Raw genomic sequence first — 25,440 nt, forward strand, 5'->3', positions numbered from 1 at the left:
AAGAAGACACGGTCCTCATCACTGTAGGCTCTATTCCTGATTGCTTGCTGGGTGTCTAAATCCTTTTGGAGCCTGGTCCCGCCCCTTCTCTTGTGCCTGATTTTTCTCTGCTCCTTGGCAATCCTTCCTTGAGGCTTCTGTCTGCTGCTGCCCATTCTCTACCTCTGCACCCCTGGTCCTGTACTGTGCCATGTTGTGGGGTCATCAGGTACCAGCTCACCACCTTTCCTAGACTCAGGTGGGCACAGACAGAACCAGGCTTCAGTCTGGGCCATTAAGAGCTTGGGCAGTTGTCTGGGTGTGTCACTCATGCCTGTAATCTGAACACTTTAGGAGGCTGTGGCGGGAGAATCACTTGAGCCAGGACTTTGAGACCAGCCTGGGGAACATAATGAGAGCCTGTCTTTACAAAAAAATTTTTAAAAATTAGCCAGGCATCATGGCATGCACCTGTGGCCCCAGCTACTCTGGAGGCTGAGGCAGGAGGATCACTTGAACTTAGGAGGTCGAGGCTAGATTGAGCTGTGATTTTAACCACTGTAATCCAGCACTCCGGCCTGGGCAACAGAGCAAAACACTGTCTTAAAAAAAAAAAATCTTGGGCAGGAACACCTAAATTCATCCCTAGCTCTGCCTTTTACTATCTTTGTGACTATGACCAAGTTACTAAGCCTCTCTGAGCTTAGGCTTCCTATTCTGTTAAACAGAAAAAAAAAATAATACATAGAGACATAGAGTCTTTGAGAAGAGTAAATAATAATAGTGTAATACTTGGCACAGTGCCTAATATACCACACAACAACTTTCAATAAATAATAACAAAACAACTGACCTTTATTGGGCACTTACCAGTTTCTTCCTTCCCTCAAAAACAACAGCAACCACAGCTTGTATTTCGGTGTCTTCTACATGCCAAGTACTGTGTAAAGTATAGGCATGTAGCCATCAGAACAGCCTTATACAGTGGAGAGTGTTACTTTTTACCATTTTATAGCTGAGGAAGCTGGCTTCAAGGGCTAGAGTGACTTACCCAAGGTCACACGGTTTCAAGTGCTGGTGCTAGGAATCATGATTAGGGCTGTTGAGCTCCTTCCCATTCCTCCCCAACCAGACAAATACCCTGACCACACATTTTGCTACTTGGTGCTGGGACCAGCAGATCAGCATCTCTTGAGAGCTTGTTGGAAATGCCAACTATGAGGCCCCACTCCAGACCCACCAAATCAGCATCTGCATGTTAACAAGATCTTCAGGTTTATAGGCATACTACAGTTTGAGAAACACTGAACTACAGTTTACCAAAGATTTTTAACAGTAGGTTAGAACAGTACTTCTCAAACTATCGTGTGCATAAAAATTACCTGGAGGGCTGGCTGGTTAGAACACGGATTCCTGTGTTTACTTCAGCAGCAAACATACCAAAATTGGAATGATACAGAGACAATCAGCATGGCCTCTGCACAAGGAATGACACGAAAATTCATGAAGCATTTCATATGTAAAAAAGAAAAGGCCCCACAGATTCCTATCCCTGTGATTCTGATTTTGTATCCATTGCTTATTATTGACAGGGAGGACCATCGTGCTCCCAAGTTAACAAGGCAGGAGCTGTGGATGCCTGCATCAGCCATTCCACCCTCCTCCTGCCCTGCCTAGAGAACAACAGAGAAACGAAATTAATCTGTAACCTAAAACCCTTGTATCTGCCCTGAAAATATGTCTTTCTAATGGAAAATTTGACAGAGTGTTCCATCTGCAAAGAGCATTTTATATGAAATGGATATCTGTGTAACTCAACTGCTGCTATCTGGTTAAATAGCAATTAAACACCTCAAGACTCCTTGGAACTTTCAAAGATTACTTGAAAAGTAATTGTGTTTTATTGATTAAATAATTTGCAGTGGATTAGAAAGTCACTGAATTTTTTAGCTATTCCTTCACAAGTAAATTGGTCTTATTTAGAGACCCAGCGTGTCCCCAACCATGTTTATATTTTAATAATCGCCTGATGTTTAATAGCATGGCTGGTGGTGGAATTTAATGCTAGATTCGTTCCTTTGCTAAATCCTTCTATCTGGTTCTTTCTGTTTCTATTTAGACTTCCGAAAGCTACTTGCTTCATAGATGGCTACAGAAATAGGACCCAAAAGGCAAAGAACACTGTCGTTAAGAGCTCGGTCTCTGGAGTCAGACAAACCTCAATTTGAATTCCAGTCCTGCCACTTACTAGATTTGTGCCCCTGAACCTGTGATCTGTGAAAAGGATATAATAGCACCTACCTAATATGGTCATCCTGAAATTAAATAAGTTAGCATTTGTACAATATAGGACAACAGTATCTAGCTAGCAATAATAATAATTATTATTATAACAGTGTAAGTATTTACTAGTACTTTTTATTTACTTATTTATTTTTTGACACGGAGTCTCACTCTGTCACCTAGGCTAGAGTGCAGTGGTGCAATCTCAGCTTGGTGCAACCTTGGCTCACTGTAACCTCCGTCTCCCGGGTTCAAGCTATTCTCCTGCCTCAACCCCCTGAGTAGCTGGGACTATCGGTGTGCATCACCACACCCGGCTAATTTTTGTATTTTTAGTAGAGACGCGGTTTCACCATGTTGGCCAGGCTGGTCTCAAACTCCTGAACTCAGGTGATCCACCTGCCTCGGCCTCCCAAAGTGCTGGGATTACAGGCATGAGCCACTGAGCCTGGCCTAGTACTAGTATTATTAAGCCCTAGTTTTCTAATCTATAAAATGAGTGTACAGGGAATAAAGCCATCAACATATGAGTATTAAAAACATCTTTGCAGCCAGATGTGGTGGCTCACGCCTATAATCCTAACACTTTGGGAGGCCAAGGCAGGTAGATCACTTGAGCCCAGTAGTTCAAGACCAGCCTGGACAACATGCCAAAACACTGTTTCAAAAATTAGCTGGGCGTGGTGGTGTGCACCTGTAGTCCCAGCTACTCAGGAGACTGAGGCAGAAGGATCACCTGAGCCCAGGAGATTGAGGCTGCGGTGACCTGTGATTATGCCACTGCACTCCAGACTGGGTGTCAGAGCGAGACCCTGTCTCAAAAAAACAAAAACAAAAACCAAAAAAACCACCAAAAATAATTTCTGTGCTTTTGGAGCCTTCTAAGTAATTTCCTACAAAGGACACTTCTGGCAGAGCTTTCTTGGCTGTTCTCCCTCCATTATTATGCAGATTGAGGTCATTCAGTGATGAAAAAGCCATGGACAAATGGAGCCAATATTGGAATTCCCAATGAAGGGGCCAGAGAGAGGCTGGCAGTGGAGGGATGAGTAGATGCCAGAGGCGGGGGAGGTGAGGGAGTGAAGAACCAGGTGGGAGGATTCACATAAGGATGTTGGGGAACGGCACACACTGCTGCTGGGGCAGTCGCTCTGCTGGAAATAGACACCTAGAACAGCAGAGATGGGAAAGAAAAAATTTAAGACTTTTGCTTCGTGCTAAGAATGCACTTCCCGTTTGGTATTTTCTCTAGAGACCGCAGTGAAGGTTTGGATTGCTTCCAATTAACTTTTTTCTACTTAACTGCTGATTCTTTGAACACAGCCCTGAACTGAGGCTGGGCCATGAGGCAGCATCTTTATCTGGTTTACAGAGGAGTCGTGCCCAGGTTGTCCTAGGCACTGAGTAAGGATGGGTAAAGGACTTACCCAGGACAGAGTCAATACTTAATTGATGTTGGCAACTATTTTTATTGTTATGCGTTATACTTTCCCTGCAGCCAGAGGCTGCAAGCAAAGATCACCAACAGAAGTATGAGCAGTTCTCTGGCACACTTTACCACAATAAAAACTCCATTATTCCACATTTAAACTGGGGACGGTGGCCACATTCTTTTTTTTTTTTTTTTTTTTAATTTTTTTTTTTTTTTTTTTTTTTTTTTATTGATCATTCTTGGGTGTTTCTCGCAGAGGGGGATTTGGCAGGGTCACAGGACAATAGTGGAGGGAAGGTCAGCAGATAAACAAGTGAACAAAGTTCTCTGGTTTTCCTAGGCAGAGGGCCCTGCGGCCTTCCGCAGTGTTTGTGTCCCTGGGTACTTGAGATTAGGGAGTGGTGATGACTTAACGAACATGCTGCCTTCAAGCATCTGTTTAACAAAGCACATCTTGCACCGCCCTTAATCCATTCAACCCTGAGTGGATACAGCACATGTTTCAGAGAGCACAGGGTTGGGGGTAAGGTCACAGATCAACAGGATCCCAAGGCAGAAGAATTTTTCTTAGTACAGAACAAAATGAAAAGTCTCCCATGTCTACCTCTTTCTACACAGACACGGCAACCATCCGATTTCTCAATCTTTTCCCCACTTTTCCCCCCTTTCTATTCCACAAAACCGCCATTGTCTTCATGGCCCGTTGTCAATGAGCTGTTGAGTACACCTCCCAGATGGGGTGGTGGCCGGGCAGAGGAGCTCCTCACTTCCCAGTAGGGGCGGCCGGGCAGAAGCGCCCCTCACCTCCCGGACGGGGCGGCTGGCCGGGCGGGGGGCTGACCCCCCCACCTCCCTCCCGGACGGGGCGGCTGGCCGGGCAGAGGAGCTCCTCACTTCCCAGTAGGGGCAGCCGGGCAGAGGCGCCCCTCACTTCCCCGACGGGGTGGCTGGCCCGGCGGGGGGCTGACCCCCCCACCTCCCTTCCGGATGGGGCGGCTGGCCGGGCAGAGGGGCTCCTCACTTCCCGGTAGGGGCAGCCAGGCAGAGGCGCCCCTCACCTCCCGGACAGGGCGGCTGGCCGGGCGGGGGGCTGATCCCCCCACCTCCCTCCCGGACGGGGCAGCTGGCCAGGTGGGGGGCTGACCCCCCCCACCTCCCTCCTGGATGGGGCGGCTGGCCGGGCGGGGGGCTGACCCCCCCACCTCCCTCCCGGACGGGGCGGCTGGCCGGGCGGGGGGCTGACCCCCCCACCTCCCTCCCGGACGGGGCGGCTGGCCGGGTGGGGGGCTGACCCCCCCACCTCCCTCCCGGATGGGGCGGCTGGCCGGGTGGGGGACTGACCCCCCCACCTCCCTCCCGGATGGGGCGGCTGGTCGGGCAGAGGGGCTCCTCACTTCCCAGTAGGGGCGGCCGGGCAGAGGCGCCCCTCACCTCCCGGACGGGGTGGCTGGCCAGGCGGGGGGCTGATCCCCCCACCTCCCTCCCGGACGGGGCGGCTGGCCGGGCAGGGAGCTGACCCCCCCACCTCCCTCCCAGACAGAGCGGCTGGCCGGGCAGAGGGGCTCCTCACTTCCCAGTAGGGGCGGCTGGGCAGAGGCGCCCCCCACCTCCCGGACAGGGTGGCTGGCCGGGCGGGGGGCTGATCCCCCCACCTCCCTCCTGGACGGGGCGGCTGGCCAGGCGGGGGGCTGATCCCCCCACCTCCCTCCCGGACGGGGCGGCTGGCCGGGCGGGGGGCTGACCCCCCACCTCCCTCCCGGACGGGGCGGCTGGCCGGGCGGGGGGCTGACCCCCCCACCTCCCTCCCAGACGGGGCGGCTGGCCGGGCAGAGGGGCTCCTCACTTCCCAGTAGGGGCGGCCGGGCAGAGGCACCCCTCACCTCCCGGACGGGGCGGCTGGCCAGGCGGGGGGCTGACCCCCCCACCTCCCTCCCGGACGGGGCGGCTGGCCGGGCAGAGGGGCTCCTCACTTCTCGGTAGGGGCGGCCGGGCAGAGGCGCCCCTCACCTCCCGGACAGGGCGGCTGGCCGGGCGGGGGGCTGACCCCCCCACCTCCCTCCCGGATGAGGAGGGAGGACGCTCCTCACTTCTCAGACGGGGTGGCTGCCGGGCGGAGGGGCTCCTCACTTCTCAGACGGGGCGGTTGCCAGGCAGAGGGTCTCCTCACTTCTCAGACGAGGCGGCCAGGCAGAGACGCTCCTCACATCCCGGACGGGGCGGCAGGGCAGAGGTGCTCCCCACATCTCAGATGATGGGCGGCCGGGCAGAGACGCTCCTCACTTCCCAGATGTGATGGCGGCCGGGAAGAGGCGCTCCTCACTTCCTAGATGGGATGGCGGCCGGGCAGAGACGCTCCTCACTTTCCAGACTGGGCAGCCAGGCAGAGGGGCTCCTCACATCCCAGACGATGGGCGGTCAGGCGGAGACGCTCCTCACTTCCCAGACGGGGTGGCTGCCAGGCAGAGGCTGCAATCTCGGCACTTAGGGAGGCCAAGGCAGGCGGCTGGGAGGTGGTTGTAGGGAGCCGAGTTCACGCCACTGCACTCCAGCCTGGGCGCCATTGAGCACTGAGTTAACGAGACTCCGTCTGCAATCCCGGCACCTCGGGAGGCTGAGGCTGGCAGATCACTCGCGGTTAGGAGCTGGAGACCAGCCCGGCTGACACATCGAAACCCCGTCTCCACCAAAAAAATACGAAAACCAGTCAGGCGTGGCGGCGCGTGCCTGCAATTGCAGGCACTCGGCAGGCTGAGGCAGGAGAATCAGGCAGGGAGGTTGCAGTGAGCCGAGATGGCAGCAGCACCGTCCAGCCTCGGCTCGGCATCAGAGGGAGACCGTGGAAAGAGGGGAGAGGGAGAGGGAGAGGGAGAGGGAGAGGGAGAGGGAGAGGGGCCACATTCTTTTTAAAGAAACCATCAATTCCATGTCCTCCAATATCACACTGAGGACCAGTACATGAGATTTGTAAAGGAAAGCACTGGGTTAGGAGTCTCAAAAGCAGACTGTGACCTTGGCCCTGCTGTATGAGGTGGGCAGGTCATTGAGCCTCAGTTGCCCCTTTATGGGTGCAAATGTTGTCCAAGACCCTGTTTTATATTTCTCTCCTCCCAACAGTAGATAATCAGTGGACTGATTGAACATAAAGGATACCCAGGAGCACAAAAGGGGAACCTTGATTTGAAAGAGCCCATAACCTGGCTGGAAGAAAAGATGTGAGCAAGGCCAGGTGCACTGGCTCACTCCTGTAATCCCAGCACTGTGGGAGGCCAAGGCGGGTGGATTGCCTGAGACCAGCCTGGGCAACATGGCGAAACCCTGTCTCTACTAAAAATACAAAAAAATTAGCCAGGCTTTGTGGCGGGCGCCTATAGTCCCTGTAGCTACTTGGAGGCTGAGGCAGGAGAATCGCTTGAACCCGGGAGGTGAAGGTTGCAGTGAGCCAAAATGGCGCCACTGCACTCCCGCCTGGGCGACAGAGCAAAATTCCATGTCAAAAAAAAAAGAAAAGATGTGAGTGGAGTCACTAATAAAAGTCTGCCTATGCTATGCTCCAAATGCCCCACCATTCTGTGACACCTTTGAGCTGCTCCGTGGGGTGATATAAACCTGGGTGATATTGTCAATTTTGGCAATGCCTTTTCTTAGTAACTTTGCCCACATTAAAGCAAAACAAAACCCAGGCCACAACAATATATAACCTTCCTTTGTATTACCGGATGGTACACTGAAGGAATCCCATCTCTTTCAAGGGAAAGTTGAAGTTCAGAGAAGTTCCTAGTGCACTTCATCTCTCCTCAAGTCTCTTTGATTCATCTCTGATGATACCTGCCCTTCCTCTGGCTGGCATGCTGCCGAGGCTGGGTGGTCACCATCTTTGTTGGACCCACATCACACATGTCCGCTTCTTGTCAGACAGAACTTGCCAGAGGGCTAGGTGGGGCATTGTGAAATAATAAGAGCTTTCCCGCCTGAAAAATCTGGAAACATCGCTTTCTCCACCCAGGTGTCTGGGGATCACTTAGCCTCAGTTTGGTTTAAACTGATTTTCCTGAATGTGCAGGCTGTGCATATTTGAGCCAACAAAAACCTTCCTCCCAACCCAGAAGGCAGATGCAACAGCCCACGCAAGCTCTAAACTGTCTGCACCTGCAACTCGAGCTGTGGCACCCAGCTGATGCCTGCAGAGGCATCTGCTGAATTCTGGACCAGGGATGATGCTGCTTGGATGGGAGCTGCCCGAAGAGGGTGGGTGCAGGGGTGCCCCCCTGTGGAGTATTTGTGCCTACCCTTGAGAGGCTTTCGCTGAAGTGACCCAGGAGGGAGGAAGTGGAGCTGAATTCCTAGGAAACATTTACTCCAAGTTGTGGTTTCCAAGCCCTCTGGACTGTAGCCCAGTTCAGGGGAGCAAAAGACTTTGTGGCCCACTGAGTCCACTCACTCCTACTTTGCAGTGGGAAAGAATTTGGTAGTAACAAAGGATTAAAGGAGAAGAGAAAACTAATCAAAGTAATGCAGCAAATACTCAGGACAACAATCAACAGAAACTCCTAAAAGTAATTTTATAATTAATGTAAATTAATAGAGTAGAAGCAGTTTAAAACCAAGAGATTGCCGATGCTGAGTTGTAGCCATTAAGGGTCATGGTTGCAAACACCAGAACCTGCTCTAGCAGGCCTATCTATTTATAATAGAAGAGGAATTTATTAAGGGATATGAAGTAGCTGAACATCACGCCACCGTCTCCCCATAGTCACTTGCTGTAAATTCCAGTTTCAATCTTGGGGAAGTGGGTCTTCTGAGAAGGAAATAACCAAGTATAGGAAGGGTGTTCACAAAAGTGCTGGGTAGCTGAAGAAAAGCACACAACAAATGTCTTCTGCACTAATAACAAAACGCCCTTCCTGAGAATTGGAATTCCACCTCTTAGGCTGGGTGCATACACAGGAGTTTCTCTGTATTGTTTAGTGATGGATGGTGGTCACCCTTCTTTACAGAATAGAAAATGAATATTCTCAGTAAACTCTTCTAACACACTAATTTTTGTTTATTAATGCCAAGGCTTATTAACCCTCAATAACTCACATATTATGTTCCTAGTTCCTTATAAAAATGAATTCCCATGTAATACACTTGCTTGTAAGAATTGAAGAGAATACACATATTTGAGATGCATTTTTTATTCTTTTAGAAACCCTTAGTTTCTATCACTGGGCCAGGGACTCTGCTTTGGGAATTATAGATTTAAAGAATTGAGGCCGGGCATGGTGGCTCACACCTGTAATCCCAGCACTTTGGGAAGCCGAGGCCGGTAGATCATCTGAGATCAGGAGTTCGAGACCAGCCTGGCCAACATGCCAAAACCCCATCTCTACTAAAAATACAAAAAAAAAAAAAATTAGCAGGGTGTGGTGGTGCATGCCTGTAATCCCAGCTACTCAGGAGGCTGAGGCAGGAGAATCACTTGAACTTGGGAGGCAGAGATTGCAGTGAGCCGAGATTGTGCCATTGTACTCCAGCCTGGGCAACAGAATGACACTCTGTCTCACACACACACACACACACACACACACACAAAGATTGAGACACTTAATGGCAGGGGCATTTCTAGGGCCCTATTAAGAGATCTCTGGGAACTGTGAAAGACCCAGAAGAAGAAGGCTTGATTCTTGCTGTCAGGGAGCTTTCAGTCCAGCAAGAAGCATTAGGCAATTATCCAGTGACAAAGGTGGATGGCAGGACTAGACAGGGACCATGAGAAGAGTTAGTTAACTTGCCCAAGGTCTCAATATATAGGAAAAGCAGCATTTGAACCCGTGTCTGTTGGATTCCAAAGCTGACTTTTGCCACTACCCTGTCCAGCAGGCTGACAAATCAGTGATCAGCTGACTTCCTTGTGTAGAACAGGTGATCCAAAACATGTCCAGATATATCAAACTGAGATTTCTGAAGCCTTTCAGGGTTCACCTCCCATTAAAGTAGAGATTTGTCATTCTCAATTGGAGGAAGGCTTTTATAGTTACAAATTGGATTCCTAATCCCATGTGGCCTCACACCGATTAAAGAGTAGTTATTTACTATAGGATTTCAGAAATTAGAGAATTCTACCCAAATAGGCTCTCCAGATGGCTTCCTGGGGGAGGTGGGGTCTGGTGAGAGGAATGGGTAGGATTTGAACAATAGGTAATATGGGGAAATACTGGTCTAGTCAAGTGGCACCATGTAAGGGCAGACATAAAACCTTGAAGGAGAGGCTTAGAGTGCAGTTCTCATTGAGAACTTGCCATACCTCCTGCGTGTTCACGTGTTTCTAGGGTCATGGTTATTAAGGAAGAAAACACAGAACGGGCCCTTGTATGGACTCTATTACCAAGGTACTGTGTGACATTGAAAACAGGGTTAGATTAGGTGACCTGAAAAAATCCTTTTTAGCTCTTGTGAACCTTGAAAACATCATGTTAAGTGAAAGAAGCTAGTCACAAAAGATCACAGTGTTGTATGATTCCATTTGTAGGCAGTGTCCTCAATCGGCAAATCTATACAGACAGAAAGTAAATTCATGGTTTCCTGGGGCTGGGAGGAATGGGGAGTGGAGTGGAGGGAATAGGGAATAACTGCTAACGAGTAGGGCATTTCTTTTTGGGGTGGTGAAATGTTCTGGAAATAGAGGGTGATCTTTTCAACAAATGGTGCTGGGAAAACTGAATATTCCCATGCAAAAAAATACAGTTGTCTGAGTATGGTAGCTCACACCTATAATTCCAGCACTTTGGGAGGCCAAGGTGGGTGGATCACTTGAGGTCAGGGGTTCCAGACCAGCCTGACCAACACAGTGAAACCCCATCTCTACTAAAAATACAAGATTAGCCAGGCGTGGTGGTGCACACCTGTAATCCCAGCTACTTGGGAGGCTAAGGCAGGAGAATCACTTGATCCCGGGAGGTGGAGGTTGCATTGAGCTGAGATCACGTCATTGCACTCCAGCCTAGGTGACAGGGAGAGACTCTGTCTCAATAACCAAAAAAAAAATTAGGTGGACCTGGTGGTATGCACCTGTAGTGCCAGCTACTCAGAAGGCTGAGGTGAGAGGATTGCAGAGCCCAGGCGTTTGAGCCTGTGGTGAGCTATGATTGTGCCACTGCACTCCAGCCTGGGCAACAGAGTGAGACCCTGTCTAAAAAAATTAATTAATTAGTTAAATTATACAAAAAAATGAAGCTGGAAGCTTATCTTATACCATATACAAGGTTATTGCAAAATATATCAAGAAGAAACTTTTTGCAAATCATGTATCTGATAAGAGGTTAATATCCTGAATATGTGAAGAACTTGTACAACACAGCAACAACAAACAAACAAGCCAATTCAAAAATGGGTAAAGAACTTGAATGGACATTTCTCCAAAGATGATATACAAAAGCCAATAAGCACGTGAAAAAGATAGTTAACACAATTAGTCATTGGGGAAATGCAAATCAAAACCACAGTGAGATACCAATTCATACCTACTACACCTACTAGGATGGCTATAATTTAAAGCAAACAAACATAAACCAGGTGTTGGTGAGACCACAGAGAGATTGGAATGGCCAGGTGTGGTGGCTCCTGCCTGTAATCCCAGCACTCTAGGAGGCCGAGGCAGGCGGATCATGAAGTCAAGAGATCGAGACCATTCTGGCTAACGCGGTGAAACCCTGTCTCTACTAAAAATACAAAAAAAAAAAAAAAATTAGCCAGGCATGGTGGCAGATGCCTGTAGTCCCAGCTATTTGGGAGACTGAGGCAGGAGAATGGCGTGGACCCAGGAGGCGGAGCTTGCAGTGAGCCGAGATCGCGCCACTGCACTCCAGCCTGGGCGACAGAGTGAGACTCCATCTCAAAAAAAAAAAAATCCTTTCCAGCTCTGACAGTCTCTGATCCATCCACCCATCCATCCATCTATTTATTTGATTCAACATGTTTTTATTGAATTCCCATCATGCTAAGTGTTAAAAATGGGGTGAGAAAGAAAACAAATATGATCCTTGCCCTTTCCTTGCTTCACATTGTGGGTTTTAAAAAGTAATTGTAGCCAAATGTATTGAGTGTTTATTATATCCTGGGCACCAGCACAAGCACTTTGCATCCCTTATCCCCTGCGGTCTTCACACGGTGTACTGAGCTGTGCTCTTCTTGAATAAGGACATTTTCTCAGGGTCATGCAGCCAGGATTTGAACCTGGCCTGTCTTACCTCAAAGCCCATGCAGCTGAGATCCAGCCACCTGGAAATGGGGTCTTCCCTGGAGACCTGAGTGAGGACCGTCTGTCAGGCTGGCTGCTGTGGTAGCATTGAAGGGAGAATTAAACAGGAGGTGGCATGACCCCCTCTAGGGAGGGGTTTGGAAAATAAGGTGCAAGTCAATGGACGTTTGTATAGCCATTTATAGTAATCATTACAAAGCAGGTAAAACTATACTTTTAAAAATGGCTATATAATAGAATTTTGAATACAAAATTGGATTTATAATTGAATTTATAATTGAATTTCTACTATTATATTAAAAATAACCAATGTATTTACTCATTGAACAGGACTATGTACCGGACTCTGTTCTAAGTGGTTTGCATGTATTGTCATCCTATTTAATCTTTCTGACAGCTCCGTGACTTATAGGAAATACTGCTAGTCTTATTTCACAAGCAAAGCAACTGAGGCACAGGGAGGTTCAGTAATGTGAGCAAGATTATACAGTCAGTCATTGGCAAAGCTGGCGTTTCAGCTAGTACTTGACTTGGAGCCCAGGCTACAAGTCCACTATAGAACTTGCCCTTCAATTATGTTAAATATGCAAAATAGGTGATCATGAAAATTGCTGTAGCCAGGTGGCAGAATTATGTTGACTTCCCATCTCTTTCCCCCCAAATAATTTATTTTTTATTTTCCAAGAATACATCATAATAGTTATGATTCCTAGACCACCAAGGAAAGAAATCACATGTGACTATGACCTTTTTTTGTCTTCTTCTGTCCTCACCATTGTATTTTGCTGTATTTGATTTTGAATTCCCCTATGCACATGCACAAACTGGACAGTGCCATTGGACACGCAGGCAGTGTACTGGGAGACAGTCGTGGTGTGCTCAGAGGTATTGCCACGGCCTGAAGTTCCTCTCTTGGCCGCAGCTGCCCCCACTCTGCTGCAATCTTCTGGGGAGGGTGAGTCCCCTCCTCATCAACACTGAGGCTCTTTGAAAAAAACATTTTTCTAACTCATAAGAGAGTCTGCTGTACCATGGTTAAGAGCAGCATATTAGCATCAGAAAAACATGGATTCGAATCTTGGCTCTGATGGTCTCGATACCTGGGCAAGTGCTTTAGGCCTCTGCTTTGACTTTGGACAATAGAAGTAACAGTACGCAGGGGTGTCCAAGGGAGAGAATGCACTCACGGGTTCTTAATTTCTGTTTCTGGTTAGGCCAGTAAAGACCTTTCCTCATCCCTCTTTTCCACTTATCACTAGAGACAGAAACTAAAACCCATGGCTTCAGGCACTAAAAGCCTAAAACAAAACAAAACAGAACAACAACAAAATAAGGCGAGTTGGACAAGCTTGGCAGAGTTTTTTTGGGAATAGGGTGCTGTTTGGATTGGACCAGCGTACCCGGCTCATTGTAGGGTATGGCATGTCAAGATTTATCTGACATCTTTTTTATTAATTTGTGAGGTTATACATTTCTCAAATATTAACCATTTGTATTTCTTCTCTGATGAATTGCCTGCTCATGCCACTTCCTCATTTGGCAATTGGCAGTTTGATTTTACGGTATGTTTAAGTCAAGGACCAAGAACATTTTGGAAGCATCCAAATGAAAAAAGAGATGTGGAGTGGGGGTCTTTTTCCTTGCAAGTCTAATGCCTTTTTTCCCTCCAAGGAGCATTTTTCATTGGTGAATGCAGCCTCCTCTCTCCCTACAACTGGCCCGGCTTCTTCCCTCAGAAAATTACATCTGCTTTGTAGAGTCAATCTTTAGAATAGCTGATTTCCCTCCTGGATGGCTGCACCCACAGGTCTCACATGCATAATTTCTTTCTCTGCCTATTTAAGTTGCATTCTGTGGGAATGACTGTGTCTGTGACCAGTCTGCTCAGAGAAGCTTTATTTGAGTGTGTGAATACCTAACAAGCGTGCCCTTCTCAGCCCTGTGCAGTCATACAGCCTACCAAAGCGCTGACCTTTCTGAGTAAAGTGCAAAAGCCTAAGGGATTGCTTAGATAAAAGGCGCATTCTTCGGATAGCTGAACCTCTTTCCCCCTCTGGCCTAGCCCCCATCTTGCTGGACTTGGACAGTTCACCTTTTTTTCCATCATGGGGCAGAAGAGACCTGGGCCATAGAAGTTGAGCATTTCTAAATTGCAAAAGGAGCCAAACCTCCCTCCGGTCCCGTGATTCTTGTCGGGAAAGTTCTTGTGGATAAACGTGTTTGGTTCAGGAGATGGTCTGTGTGGCTTGATAGGAGCATGAAGCTGGCTGCTGGTCTTAAGACATACGTCTGAGTAAGGCATAGGGGTGGGGGATGCTGGTATCCCAGACATGGCAAAACTATGGGGAGAATTCCCCCCGAAAAAGCACACTCCTCTAGAGAAAGTGGCTGTGGCTTCTCATGAAAACCTTCCCTCAAGGTGAGGCCAACTTGTGCCTGGACAGCACCAGCATTGGAGCTTATATCCTGCTATTTGTGTGTCCTCTGAATTCCCCTGCATGTCTGGTTCAGGATGTGTGGTTTAGCAGAAAGAGTATTGGACTGGGAGACAGACTATATGGGTTTGAGTTGAGGCTTTGCCCTTTTTTTCTTTTTCCTTTTTTTAGATCTGTAACCTTGGGAACAGGTTGTTTCCTCATTTGGAAAATAGAGGATAACATTCTCTGTTCTGCTCACCTCCCTGCTTGACCATGAGTTCAAATGAGTGTCCTGGGTAAAGTTATCAAGACAGAAGAATTTCTTCTCCCCTTAGAGACACAGACAGTGGGCACCTTATGCTGAGCCCAAGAACTGAGCCTGTGTTAGTCCATTTTGCATCATTATAAAGAAATACCTGAGACTTGGGTAATTTATAAAGAAAAGAGGTTTATTTTGGCTCACAGTTCTTCAGGCTGGCAAGATGCACGGTGCTGGCTTCTGCTTCTGGTGAAGGCTCAGGAAGCTTCCAATCATGGTGGAAAGCAAACAGGGAAAAGACGTGTCACGTAGTGAGACAGGGAGCAAGAGAGAGGAGGCCATGCCTGGCTCATTTAACCAGCTCAACCAGCTCTCATGTGAACTAAGAGAGTGAGAACTCATTGTCATGGGGAGGACACCAAGCCATTCATGAAGGATCCACCTGCGGATCACCTGAGGTCAGGAGTTTGAGACCACACTGGCCAACCTGGCAAAATCATTTCTATTAAAAATACAAAAATTAGCCAGGCATGCCTGTAGTCCCTGCTGCTCAAGAGGCTCAGGCAGGAGAATCACTTGAACCTGAGAGGTGGAGGTTGCAGTGAGCTGAGACCGCGCCACTGCACTCCAGCCTGGGCGACTCCTTCTCAAAAAAAATTTAAAAAAATAAAAAGGATCCAGCTTCATGACCTCATGATCCAGACACCTTCTACTAGGCCCACTTCGAACATTGGAGGTCACATTTCAACATGAGATTTTGGAGGGGACAAAACATGCAAACCTTTCCCCAGAAGGAGGAGGTCTGGGTAAGTCAAGGGAATGTGATGAGGGAGTGTGGATGTGTGGATGGGTGCATCTTGTGTGTGTGTGTGTGTGTGTGTGTGTGTATCTTCTGTCCTGGCATCAGAGCCAAGCTAATTGGTGGCACTGTTGCAGGGACTACTATAGGTAGAACTAATTTGAAAAACCAAAATCTAAAATGCCTCAAAATCCTGAAATTTTTTGAGCACTGACATGACACTATAGGTGGGAAATTCCACATTTGACCTCTTGTGACAGGTCACAGTCAAAGTGCAGTCAAAACTTTGTTGCATGCACAAAATTATTACAAATATTATGTTTAAAATTACCTTGAGGCAGTGTGATATGGAATATATGAAACATGGATAAATTTCCTTTTTAGATTTGGGTCCCGTTCCCAAGATATCTCATTGTGTATATGCAAATATTCCAAAATCCAGAACAATTCGAAATCCATAAAACCTCTGGTCTCAAGCATTTCGGATAAAAGATACTCAACCCATACCTTCCCTCATTCTGTAGTCTTTTAAAATCCGATAAGAGGCCTGGAGGCTGTGGGAATAGCAGAGTGCTCCCTCGACATATAAGAAAGTGGCTGGAGAGGTCGCCTGTGTTCAGAGCTTCTGGGATTGTAGATAAGTTCAGTTCACAAACTTTATGGAGCAGTTAGCCTGTGATGCTGGCCAGGAGACAGATACAGAAGCAGCAATTAGAATATGATGTCACATGTTGCAGTAGCAAGCAGACAGGGACAGTCGCAGCTGGAAGGATGGTCACTGCACTTGGGGATGTCTGAGTGGAGGAACTGGACGGGCAGAGAAAGTGAACAGCATTCCAGGTAGAATGTGGGGTCTTGCAGGCAAGGCATGGCTCTGGAGGAAAACCTCTCACCTATCTGTCCTGGATAAGGAAGAATTTATCCCAGGAGAGGGAAAGAAAGTGCTTATCTTGCTCACATAGATAGACCAGAGGGGAAGGGCGGATGGCTGGAAAGGCGTCGGACCTGGTAACATGGAGGGCTTTTCTTCCATCTGCATCTTAGAGAAATGCTGCGTGCCTCCAGCTGTTCTCTAGCCAGTTTAGAAAGGATAGTCAATGATCATTTGAAGTGTATCAGAGAAGCAGTTTGCTCCGCAGTATATTTTTTCTATACCCTTAGAGTTCAAGGTATACTTTGGATTCTTTTTTTATTCTGATGATTGGTCTGCGTACTCAGCTAACTGGAAAAATACTTTTACCAGTTGAGAAAAGTGATGTTGGTATTCCATAGACTTGCCTACCACCACGTCATCCTGTGTACTTTGCAAAGTCTCCTAACCTCCATCTTGAGCAAGAGTCTCTAGAATCTTCCAAGAAAAGTAAGGAACTTGATCCAGGGCAATGGGAAGAACAGAGAACTTTACCCCCAGGACACTCTGCTCTTGGATGACCCAAGAGAAACCACTTAGACTGTCTCTCATTTTCTTCACCTTTACAATGGGGAGATTCATCCCTGGTCTGGCTGCTTCAAGCATTGATGCAAGGATAAATGAGACACAGGACGGAAAGTGCTTTGCAAGTGTACCAGGCTCGATGCAGGCAGCGTTTCAGGGTGACACTCCTTGCCAGCATCAATTTCAGCATGGGTTAGACAGGAACCTGCTCTGGTCTTGGAAGGCACATCCAGACAGTCAGTGTCAGTGAAGGTCAGGGCTGCATGTGATGTGTCTTACTGTGAGGCTTCATTTCCCAGCACAGCCTCACTTGGTTAGAGCACCAGGAGGCGAAGGAACAAGGTCCCTCTAATCCTTTTACTGAGTCTGCATAAAGGAACCGAGACGCTTTCCTGGCCCCTCTTGGACCATCCCCGCTCCTTCAGGTCCGGGAGCAGCACAGGGTTTGGAGAGTGTAGAGTCTGGTGCCTGCACCTCACACCTGTCTCTGCTCCTAAGAACTGCAGCAGCTTTGGGCTGTAGGAAGACCCTCCACTGTGCTTGCCCGGGACACTCTGAAACCTTGCTCCTCTGGCAGCTGCCTGCTCCCTGGCTCCTGCATCCCGCCTCTCGGAGTCTCTGGTCTGCGCTGCAGTTAGAAACCCTGCCTGGAAGTGGATCCACTGAACAGTAGTTTGGTCGTCACAGCAGGTACTTCCTTGCTTTTTCATTCCTGCCAGAACTGGGCGTGTTTTGGTGCTCTAGGGCAGCAGATTGGTAGAGCAGCAGGAATAAGGAGCTGCCAGTCCAGCCCCAGGAATTTACTGGTCATTGTTTCTGTCTCGGCTCTGCCCCGACAGATTTCCGTTTGTTTAATGATCAGAGGCTTCATGTGGTCCTGGGGCCCCAGGAGGGGGTAGGGAAGGATGTTTCTAAAGCGGAGCCAGGAAGAAAGTGATGCACTACTGAAGGGTTTCAACTCTAAGGAGGCTACGTCCTCATTAGGAACAAATTCATTAATGAGCCACATCAGCTGCAGGGAGGAAGAAGCTCATAATTAATTATAGCTGCTCAGATGAGCTGCCAGATTCGGAGGAGTCAAGAAGGAAGATTGTGTGTTGTTTGGATGTCTCTAGATGTGTTCCTCGGAAGCGATGGCAGCTCTGGGAGCTAACTTTCTAGTTAAGGATTTGAGCGTTCTTCCTCTTTCTGCAAGATCCAGTCTTAGTTTATTGAGCAGTGAATTCGTTTCTGACCCCACTCACCTATTCCCGGGAGCAAAAAGGAAGTCAGTATTTGCTTTTCCAGCAAGGTCAGGGATCACCTGACCAAGTCCTTTAACAGCAGCGAAACAGACACAGCTGTGCTGAAGGCGCGAGCTATCAGCTCCGGCCCTGCAGCCGAAACCTGGCTTTCTGGGAAGGAAACGAGTCCTCCCTGCTGTGGGCTATGCAGCAGGAGGATGCAAGGGAAGGTAATGTGGGCACAGCGTTCCTCCCGACTGTTTTCTCTTCTTCATGAAGCTCCAGATTCAGCTGCTGCAATGCAGGCGAAAATGACAGACACTTGCAAAAAACGTGGGAATGGAGTTAATGAGATCGTGTTAATGTGTCATTTATTGAGCAGGACTTATCTCTGTTTGCCAGGTCGGCAGGAGGTGAGCCCACTGGAGAACTCAGTTGGCAGAATCTTTCTCAGTGCTTCTCACCTCCTCTGGTGTCCCGGCTTCGGCCCTCTCAATGTTTAGAAGCAGCGGTCAGATGCCTCCTGCTTCTTGGCACAGGGAATATTTGCACTTGAAAGGCCGGGGTCCTGGGATGGGGAAACAGGAAGCTCTCATCATCTTGGCATGATCAGTCCAAGGTACAGGTGATTTTTTTTTTTTTCTTATGGAAAGAGTGCTTTGTCTTTGCAAGGGATCATGCAGGGATTGGCAGGGTTGTTGTTTGGTGAACTACCTTGCTAAATACTTGACTTTGTAAGGTTGAATTCTCCAAGAATTCTCGTGGCAATGAGGCTGAGTCTTGAGCCAAGCTGTCTTTTCAAGGAAATCCAAGGTGCTATTTATTTTGGCATGCAGCCTGCTCTGGGATGAAATACCACATTTTTATTATTGCAGAATAAAAAGAGGTTTGAAGAGAACAAAAGTACAGAACCAGGTTTGTTTCAAGACTAAGTAAGGGAAGGTCTCTTTATATTTGGATTTGAGGTTAGAAATGAGCTTGAAAATGGCATCATAAAAGGAGTAAGTGTGGAGAGGAGAGGGTGCGGATAAATGCTGCAGGAGTTGGGCTTACCTGGGGAAACACATGCTCCTGGGCACTGAGGGTGGACCCAGCTGGAATGGTTTCCAGTCTGGCCTGGTAGCTGCACGTGGACTATCATCGCTGTCTGCCAAGTGACCACTTCTTTGCTGGATTTTTGAATGGTCAGCCTTGGTCCTCACCTCCTTACCGCCCCATAGGCTTGGAAAGGCACTGTGGAATGATGGAGTCACACAAGCTATCCTGCTCCTAATTAACTGGAGAACTTTGGATTAGCCACATGGACTCTTTGTGCCTTAGTTTCCTCATTTGTAACTTGGACATGTTCCTGTTTCCTAGGATTGCTTGTATGAGGATGAAATGAGAAAGTATACCCAGTAGCTGATTCCCAGTGTAAGTGCTTAGCTCTTGTTAGTTTCTTTCCATGGGTTCCCTTTGAAGACAGACAATTTTGTTCCTTTTATTTTGTTCATCTAAGAACCATGGACTGAGTGTCTGCCGTGAGTTAGACATGAGGAGTTGGGGGTGACATGGGAATAAGACTTGCAATAATTCTGACCTTCACAAGCTTACAGATTAGTAGGGGAGAAGAGCTAGAGAGAAAGCAAGCTATGTATGCCCAAAACATCTAGAATATGATGAGCTATGGAGAGAGGTTGGGCCCTAACTCTGGATCCTTGACCCTGGCATAGGACAAAAACAAATGAAAAGTAACATAATAACACCAGGTATTTAAAGGTTCTGAACAGTGGGGATACAACTTAACAGAATGGGTAAGAAATGGCTTTATGGTCGGGTGCCGTGGCTCACCCCTGTAATCCCAGCACTTTGGGAGGCCAAGGTGGGCGGATCACCTGAAGTCAGGAGTTCAAGGCCAGCCTGGCCAACATAGTGAAACCCCATCTCTACTAAAAATACAAAAATTAGCTGGGCATGGTAGCGCGCGCGACTGTAATCCCAGCTACTCGGGAGGCTGAGGCAGGAGAATGGCTTGAACCCAGGAGGCGGAGATTGCAGTGAGCTGAGATCAAAAGAAATGGCTTTATGTCAAAGCTTTAAATGCTCCAGAGAGTTGCAAAATTCCATTTTAAAGGGAAACTGTGTCCCATAAAGCTATTTTCATATTCTGTTTTATTGCAAACAAGGTAGCATGCATATGTTGATGTGGCAGTTATTTTTACCTAACCTAACCACACTGAGCATTGCCCACTGGAAGGAAACTCCCTTAGCTAAGCTCCGCGATGTCTGTTGCTAGGACCATGGAGGAAAGTGCGGAAGGCTGGGGGTGGGAGTCGGGGCTGGAAGTGGTGACTTGTGCACACGACAGATCCCTCCTTCCTTCCTTCCTGTATTATGAGCCCTTTAGAGTAAAAAGTTGCCGAGAAACCCCTCCTTTGAGAGTTGGGTGTCAGCTCCACTTAATTTCTGTAGCCTTGAAATGATTAATTTTACTGAAATCCAAGTCTAAGAGAAATCCAAGTCTAAGAGAAATCTTCGAGGTCTCTACAGAGTTCTTTTTAATGAAGTTTGACCTAATGTGTGCTGAATAATTCTTTAAAATCATATGATCTGATATACAACGGGCTGAATTCCTAATTCTAACCAAAGGCTAGGCGTGTGATTGAAAAGTCCCTAGGCTGAGGATGAGAGTTTGTGAAGCCAAAAGTCCAGCTGTACCCAAGTGGCCCCCTCCTCTGCAGTAGGAGCTTCTCCAGCCTTGGAGAAGCAGAGCTCTCCTTTGGCTCAGGAGGCTTTACAAGAGAGCAGTTCTCCTCTAAGCCCAGAGGCTTTTTGTGTTTACTGTGGGAGAGGCAGAGAAACACCAGTCAGAAGCATTTCCCCTCACAGGGGGAACTAAAGATCAGTCATAGTGTCAGGGAACCCGGCTGACTTACAGGGTGGACAAAGGCTTACAAATCACTTTTGTTCCCAACCGAGGCTTGGAGTCGGCTAGACTTGAGAGCACATCCTGCTTCAACACTTGCTTGTTATGTGACATGGATCAGCCCTGTCAACTCTCTCAGCCTCAGTCTCCCTCCCTTAAAAATAGGAATAATAATAATCCTCTTTGGGTGATGGTGTAAAGATTGCATGAGATAATTCATGAATGTCAAGTACTCCCAGCTCTGCCTGTTGCTTAGTAATGTTACAGGGGTGGGAGGGAGAGGGGAGCAGGAGCAGGAGAGGCTGCGATGGTGGAGATGAAGGGTCAAGCTTAGGGTTTGCCACCTCACTCTTTTCTTCTGCAGGCTTCACCTGCCACTGCCTCCTGCATGCCAGCATCGCCTGCTGCAGACTGCAGAGCTGGGGTGGTGAGAGAGGCAGCGGTGTTCTCTGCCTGGGAGCCTTCTCTTTATAACAAGGGCAAGCCTGCCTCACCCCAGGTTAGAACCTTCCACACCTCTCCACCGTCTGCCTCCTTGGCGGCCACTCTCAGCCTCTGCAAGACCACCTACACTCTCAGCTCCCTTGTCCCTAACTTCTCTAGCTCTTTGTTTTCAACAAACCAGGATGTGCTGGTGCACTGCCTGCTGCCTCAGAGGTAAGCAAGGTACTCAGTGTGCCAATCCTTCTGCAAGGATTGTCTCTGCTTCTAGAAAACATGCCTGCCCTTTGGGGCTCCATCCACCTGGATAGGGCAAGGCCTGTCTGGCAGCTGCTTGGCAAACGGGCTGGAGGAGATGAGGCAGAAGCAGCACTCGCAGGAAGAAGTGATGCTAAACTTTCTGGTGGCAAACTTTGGCATTTCTCTCTTATTTGACAGGCCTCATCTTTTCCAGCCCTCTTCTCCAGTTACTTGTTTGTCCCCTTTTTTCCATCCTTGGTTTCTGGGGGCCACCCATCATCCTTTTCTTTCACTCTCAGTTTCTCCCAGTCCTTCCCTCATCACTGGTTCACTTTCCTGGTCTGGAGTTCATTGTCAAGCACATTGGAATTCCTAAAACAACCCTGCTTCCACTGCTGCGGTGTCACAGATAATTCATTATTCTGATGTATGTGGAGTTACAATCATAAAAAGCCAATTTCCTGGGTGATTCATTGTAATGGGGGCAGGAGCTAGGATGTTTACCGTTTGAAGAAAGAGTCCTGGAAATGGATTAAAACTTTGGGGAGAATTTATGGTCAAACCTCAAGGCACACTAATTCAGAGCCAGGGCAATATTCTGCTTGAATAGTTACCCATGTCTTCAGGCCACCCAGGTTGAACTTCCCCTTGTTCTGCCCATGGTTAGAAATCACCTCTAAGTAGCAGCTCCCTGTCAGTACTTGCAATTATGTCATCTCTGTCTTCTGTTTGATTGACATGTCACACATCATTTATAGGTACTCTGATTCCAGCTTTTTCGCAAAGTGGATTATAAGTCCCTTCCCAGGATGGGGATAGGTAGATTTCAACTCTTGAGATTATGGAAAGAGCCCTGTGCTGGTATCAGAAGCCTGGGTCTGATACTAGCACCTTCACGAATAGTCTGAGACACCTTAGAGCAATTAACTCCTCAGCCTCAGTTTCCTCATCTGCCAAGCAAGACCGCTGGACCAAATACTTCCACTTCTTTTCATGTCAACTATTGCTAATATTCCATGAAGAAACACCCAGAATTGGGCTCTAGAAATGTGTACAGGTTTTTAATCTTCCTCCTTGGAGGGCTGTGAGCTCATGGGCACCCTGGGAGAAAGGCAGGGATGGATGTTACTTTGTTTAGTGCTGTGTTTCCCCAATACTTATTCAAACTCTAATGAGAGTCACCACTTCTGTATCCTCCTTTCTTTCAGAACCTTCAACAAGTTTTACAGACTCATTGGATGAAGAGTGCCTGAGACACTGAGGGTCAGCGCTCCAAAGATGGAGAAGACAGATGGTAGGCAAGCTGCTTTGTAGGGCCTGGTTTAAGATAAGCACTTGGGCTGGGAAAGAATTGTTGCCACAAATCCTGGAAATAGCCTAGGAAAGGCCTGCAGGAGGTATCCCTCAAACAGGCAGTGCTGGTAGGCTCAAGCATGTATTTCAGATTTTGTGTATCTCCAGCCCTAGCCTAGGAAAGAGGCACAATATGGTAAGCCTCCATTTATACCTAAGTGATTCTACAAGTCATTTAATGTCTTTGATCCTCAATCCTCACATGTATCAGTTAGCTTTGCTGTGTAACAAACAGCCCAACAATTTAGTCACTTAAAGATGTTAATTATTTCTCAAAAGATTCTGTGTGTTAGCAGGGCCATTATTCTGGTTTGGGCTGGCATGGATGATCTTTTCTGGGTTCATTCACATGTCCATGGGCTTCTGGGTGACTTGGCTGGGAGCTGGATGGCTTAGAACGGCCACACTCACATATCTGGGGTATCAGTAATGACTTGGCCATGTGTCTCTCATCATCCAGGAGGTTGGCTAGGGCTTGTTCACATGGTGACAGAAGAGTTCAAGCACAACACAAGAACAGACTGACTCCAATGTGCAGATAATGTTCCAATCTCTGCATATGTCATATTGCTGTTGACCCACCGGCCAACACAAGTCATAAGGCCATCATCTAGTGTCAGCGTGGTAGAGGAGTACCCCAAGGGTCAGATATTATTGTGGCTATCTTTGCAAACAGTTGACAACACCTTTTCTATAAACAGGTATTAATACTATTTCATAGGGTTGGTAAAGAACTAAATTACGTAATGCATGGAGAGTTGTTGAGTAACAACTACCTAGCATAATGAATGTCTGCATGTTCCCCTCTTCCTGTCCCCAGGAAACTTGTAGAAGGCCACAGTCTAGACCCCAGTCTCCTGACTTCTAATGAAATGTTTTTTTCTAGATCACCATATATCAGGAAAAAGAGAGCCTCTAATTCCCCTTGAATCACATGGTCCTTCACGGGCACGGGACTTAGGGACCTGACATTAGTTCCCGCCCTGCCTCTTCTTCCAAATGCAGTTCCCATTTATTTCAAGAGTTGCCTTTCTCCCCAGAGAGCTGCCTTTTCAGTGCATCCCTGGCAGTGGTCCCACAGAACACCCACTCATTCCCTCAAAGCTCCGGGGGCCTGTTAGCCCAGCTGCCTCTCAGTCCCTTCTCAGCACACTGGGGAGGTCTGCTGTCCATGTGATTGCCCATATGAGCCCAAGAAAGGCTCCCTCCTTTCAGCCATAGGCCTCCCAGAACAGGGACAAGCCTTCCCAGAGGGGAAGGCTTCCCTCCCTGTCTTGGCCTTTGGAAGAGTTTCATTTTACTCCCCTTCTTTCTGGCTTTATTTTCAGCCACTTTCTCTCTAGTTTCTGTTTCTCCCCATTTACTTCAGAGACTGAATATAGGCTTTTGAATTTCTCTTTCACACTCTAAATGCCTCTGGTTGGTTCGCTCACCTGCTTTACTTCACTTGTCCCTTCAGATAATTACTGTGATTCTCCCTCCTTACCTTGTCCCCTTGAAGTCCCCTTTTCTCTTGTCTGTGTGTAACTCTGAAGCTGACTGTGTTTGTAGGTCCTATACAAGGATCTAGTGATCTGTTGTTCTCTTAAGCAAGACTCCGTAAGGAATTCCAGGTAGCTCTGAGCCTCCTCTATCTTTCTTTTTTCTTCTCCCCAGACTCACTTTCCCACTTTGTCCAGAATTATTTTCTTGGACTCTCATTCACTCTTGAGCTGTAGGGAGACAGCACATGCTCAGTGAATCCTCGCCTGCCGCATTCAGAACCAGCCCATCCTTGCTGTTAGGGTCCTTCATTGAGCGCCTACTCTGGGCTGTGTTCTCTAGTGCATTTGTGCTAATAATGACAACAATTCTGTAAGTTAGGCATTATTATCTCCACTTTACAAATGGAGAAATCGAGGCAGAGGGAAATGAAATAATTGCCCCAGAATCACACAAGTGGGAGATGACAGCCAGGATTCAAATCCAGCCAGGTTGGCCGTGTGTTGGTTTATTTGATCTGAATTTCATTTTGAACAGAGTCAGGTCTTCCTAACTGATTCTCACCCTGGCCCAGTGCCTGGAATTCTGAGCTCCCGCATACCTGTCACCAGGTAGAATGAATAGGAGCAGAGCCGCATGTGAGGGTAGTCTCTCAGCTTATCAGCTCAAACTCCCTCATCAAAGCCCAGCATTCCTCTTGTGCTGGGAGAAAGAGAAGGAATGCAGAATGGCAGGTGGCAGGCAAGGCAGCATGATGGATCACTGTGTGTGTGTGTGTGTGTGTGTGTGTGTGTGTGCGCGCGTGCTAGCTTAGGAAAGCACCTATTAAACCTGCTATTAAACCCGTCATCCTTGGTAGCTGCTCAGCCTCACTTGCCCTCGTCTCCCTTGTGGAGGATTCTGCCTTTGAATCTGCTGTTTCTTATTTTATGCTATGATTGTATTTGTGCTCT

At 47.8% G+C, this 25,440-nt stretch overlaps 1 protein-coding gene and 1 non-coding gene across 2 annotated transcripts in view; both read left to right on the forward strand.

Annotated features, from left to right (window-relative positions):
• KANK4 (KN motif and ankyrin repeat domains 4) overlaps window positions 1-25,440 on the forward strand; it is an 88,675-nt gene that overhangs the window by 19,779 nt on the left and 43,456 nt on the right. The window contains exon 2 of the mRNA XM_003809158.8: window positions 22,861-22,946. Coding sequence (XP_003809206.4) covers window positions 22,931-22,946 — 16 coding nt within the window. The 5' untranslated portion in view covers window positions 22,861-22,930. The remainder of the gene's footprint in view (window positions 1-22,860; window positions 22,947-25,440) is intronic.
• Window positions 1,399-1,502, forward strand: LOC112438325 (U6 spliceosomal RNA). The gene has a single exon (XR_003026778.1). It is a non-coding gene; the product is annotated as a U6 spliceosomal RNA (small nuclear RNA).

Source organism: Pan paniscus, chromosome 1 (genome assembly GCF_029289425.2).
Source record: "Pan paniscus chromosome 1, NHGRI_mPanPan1-v2.0_pri, whole genome shotgun sequence".
In the NCBI taxonomy this organism is placed as follows: Eukaryota; Metazoa; Chordata; class Mammalia; order Primates; family Hominidae; genus Pan; species Pan paniscus.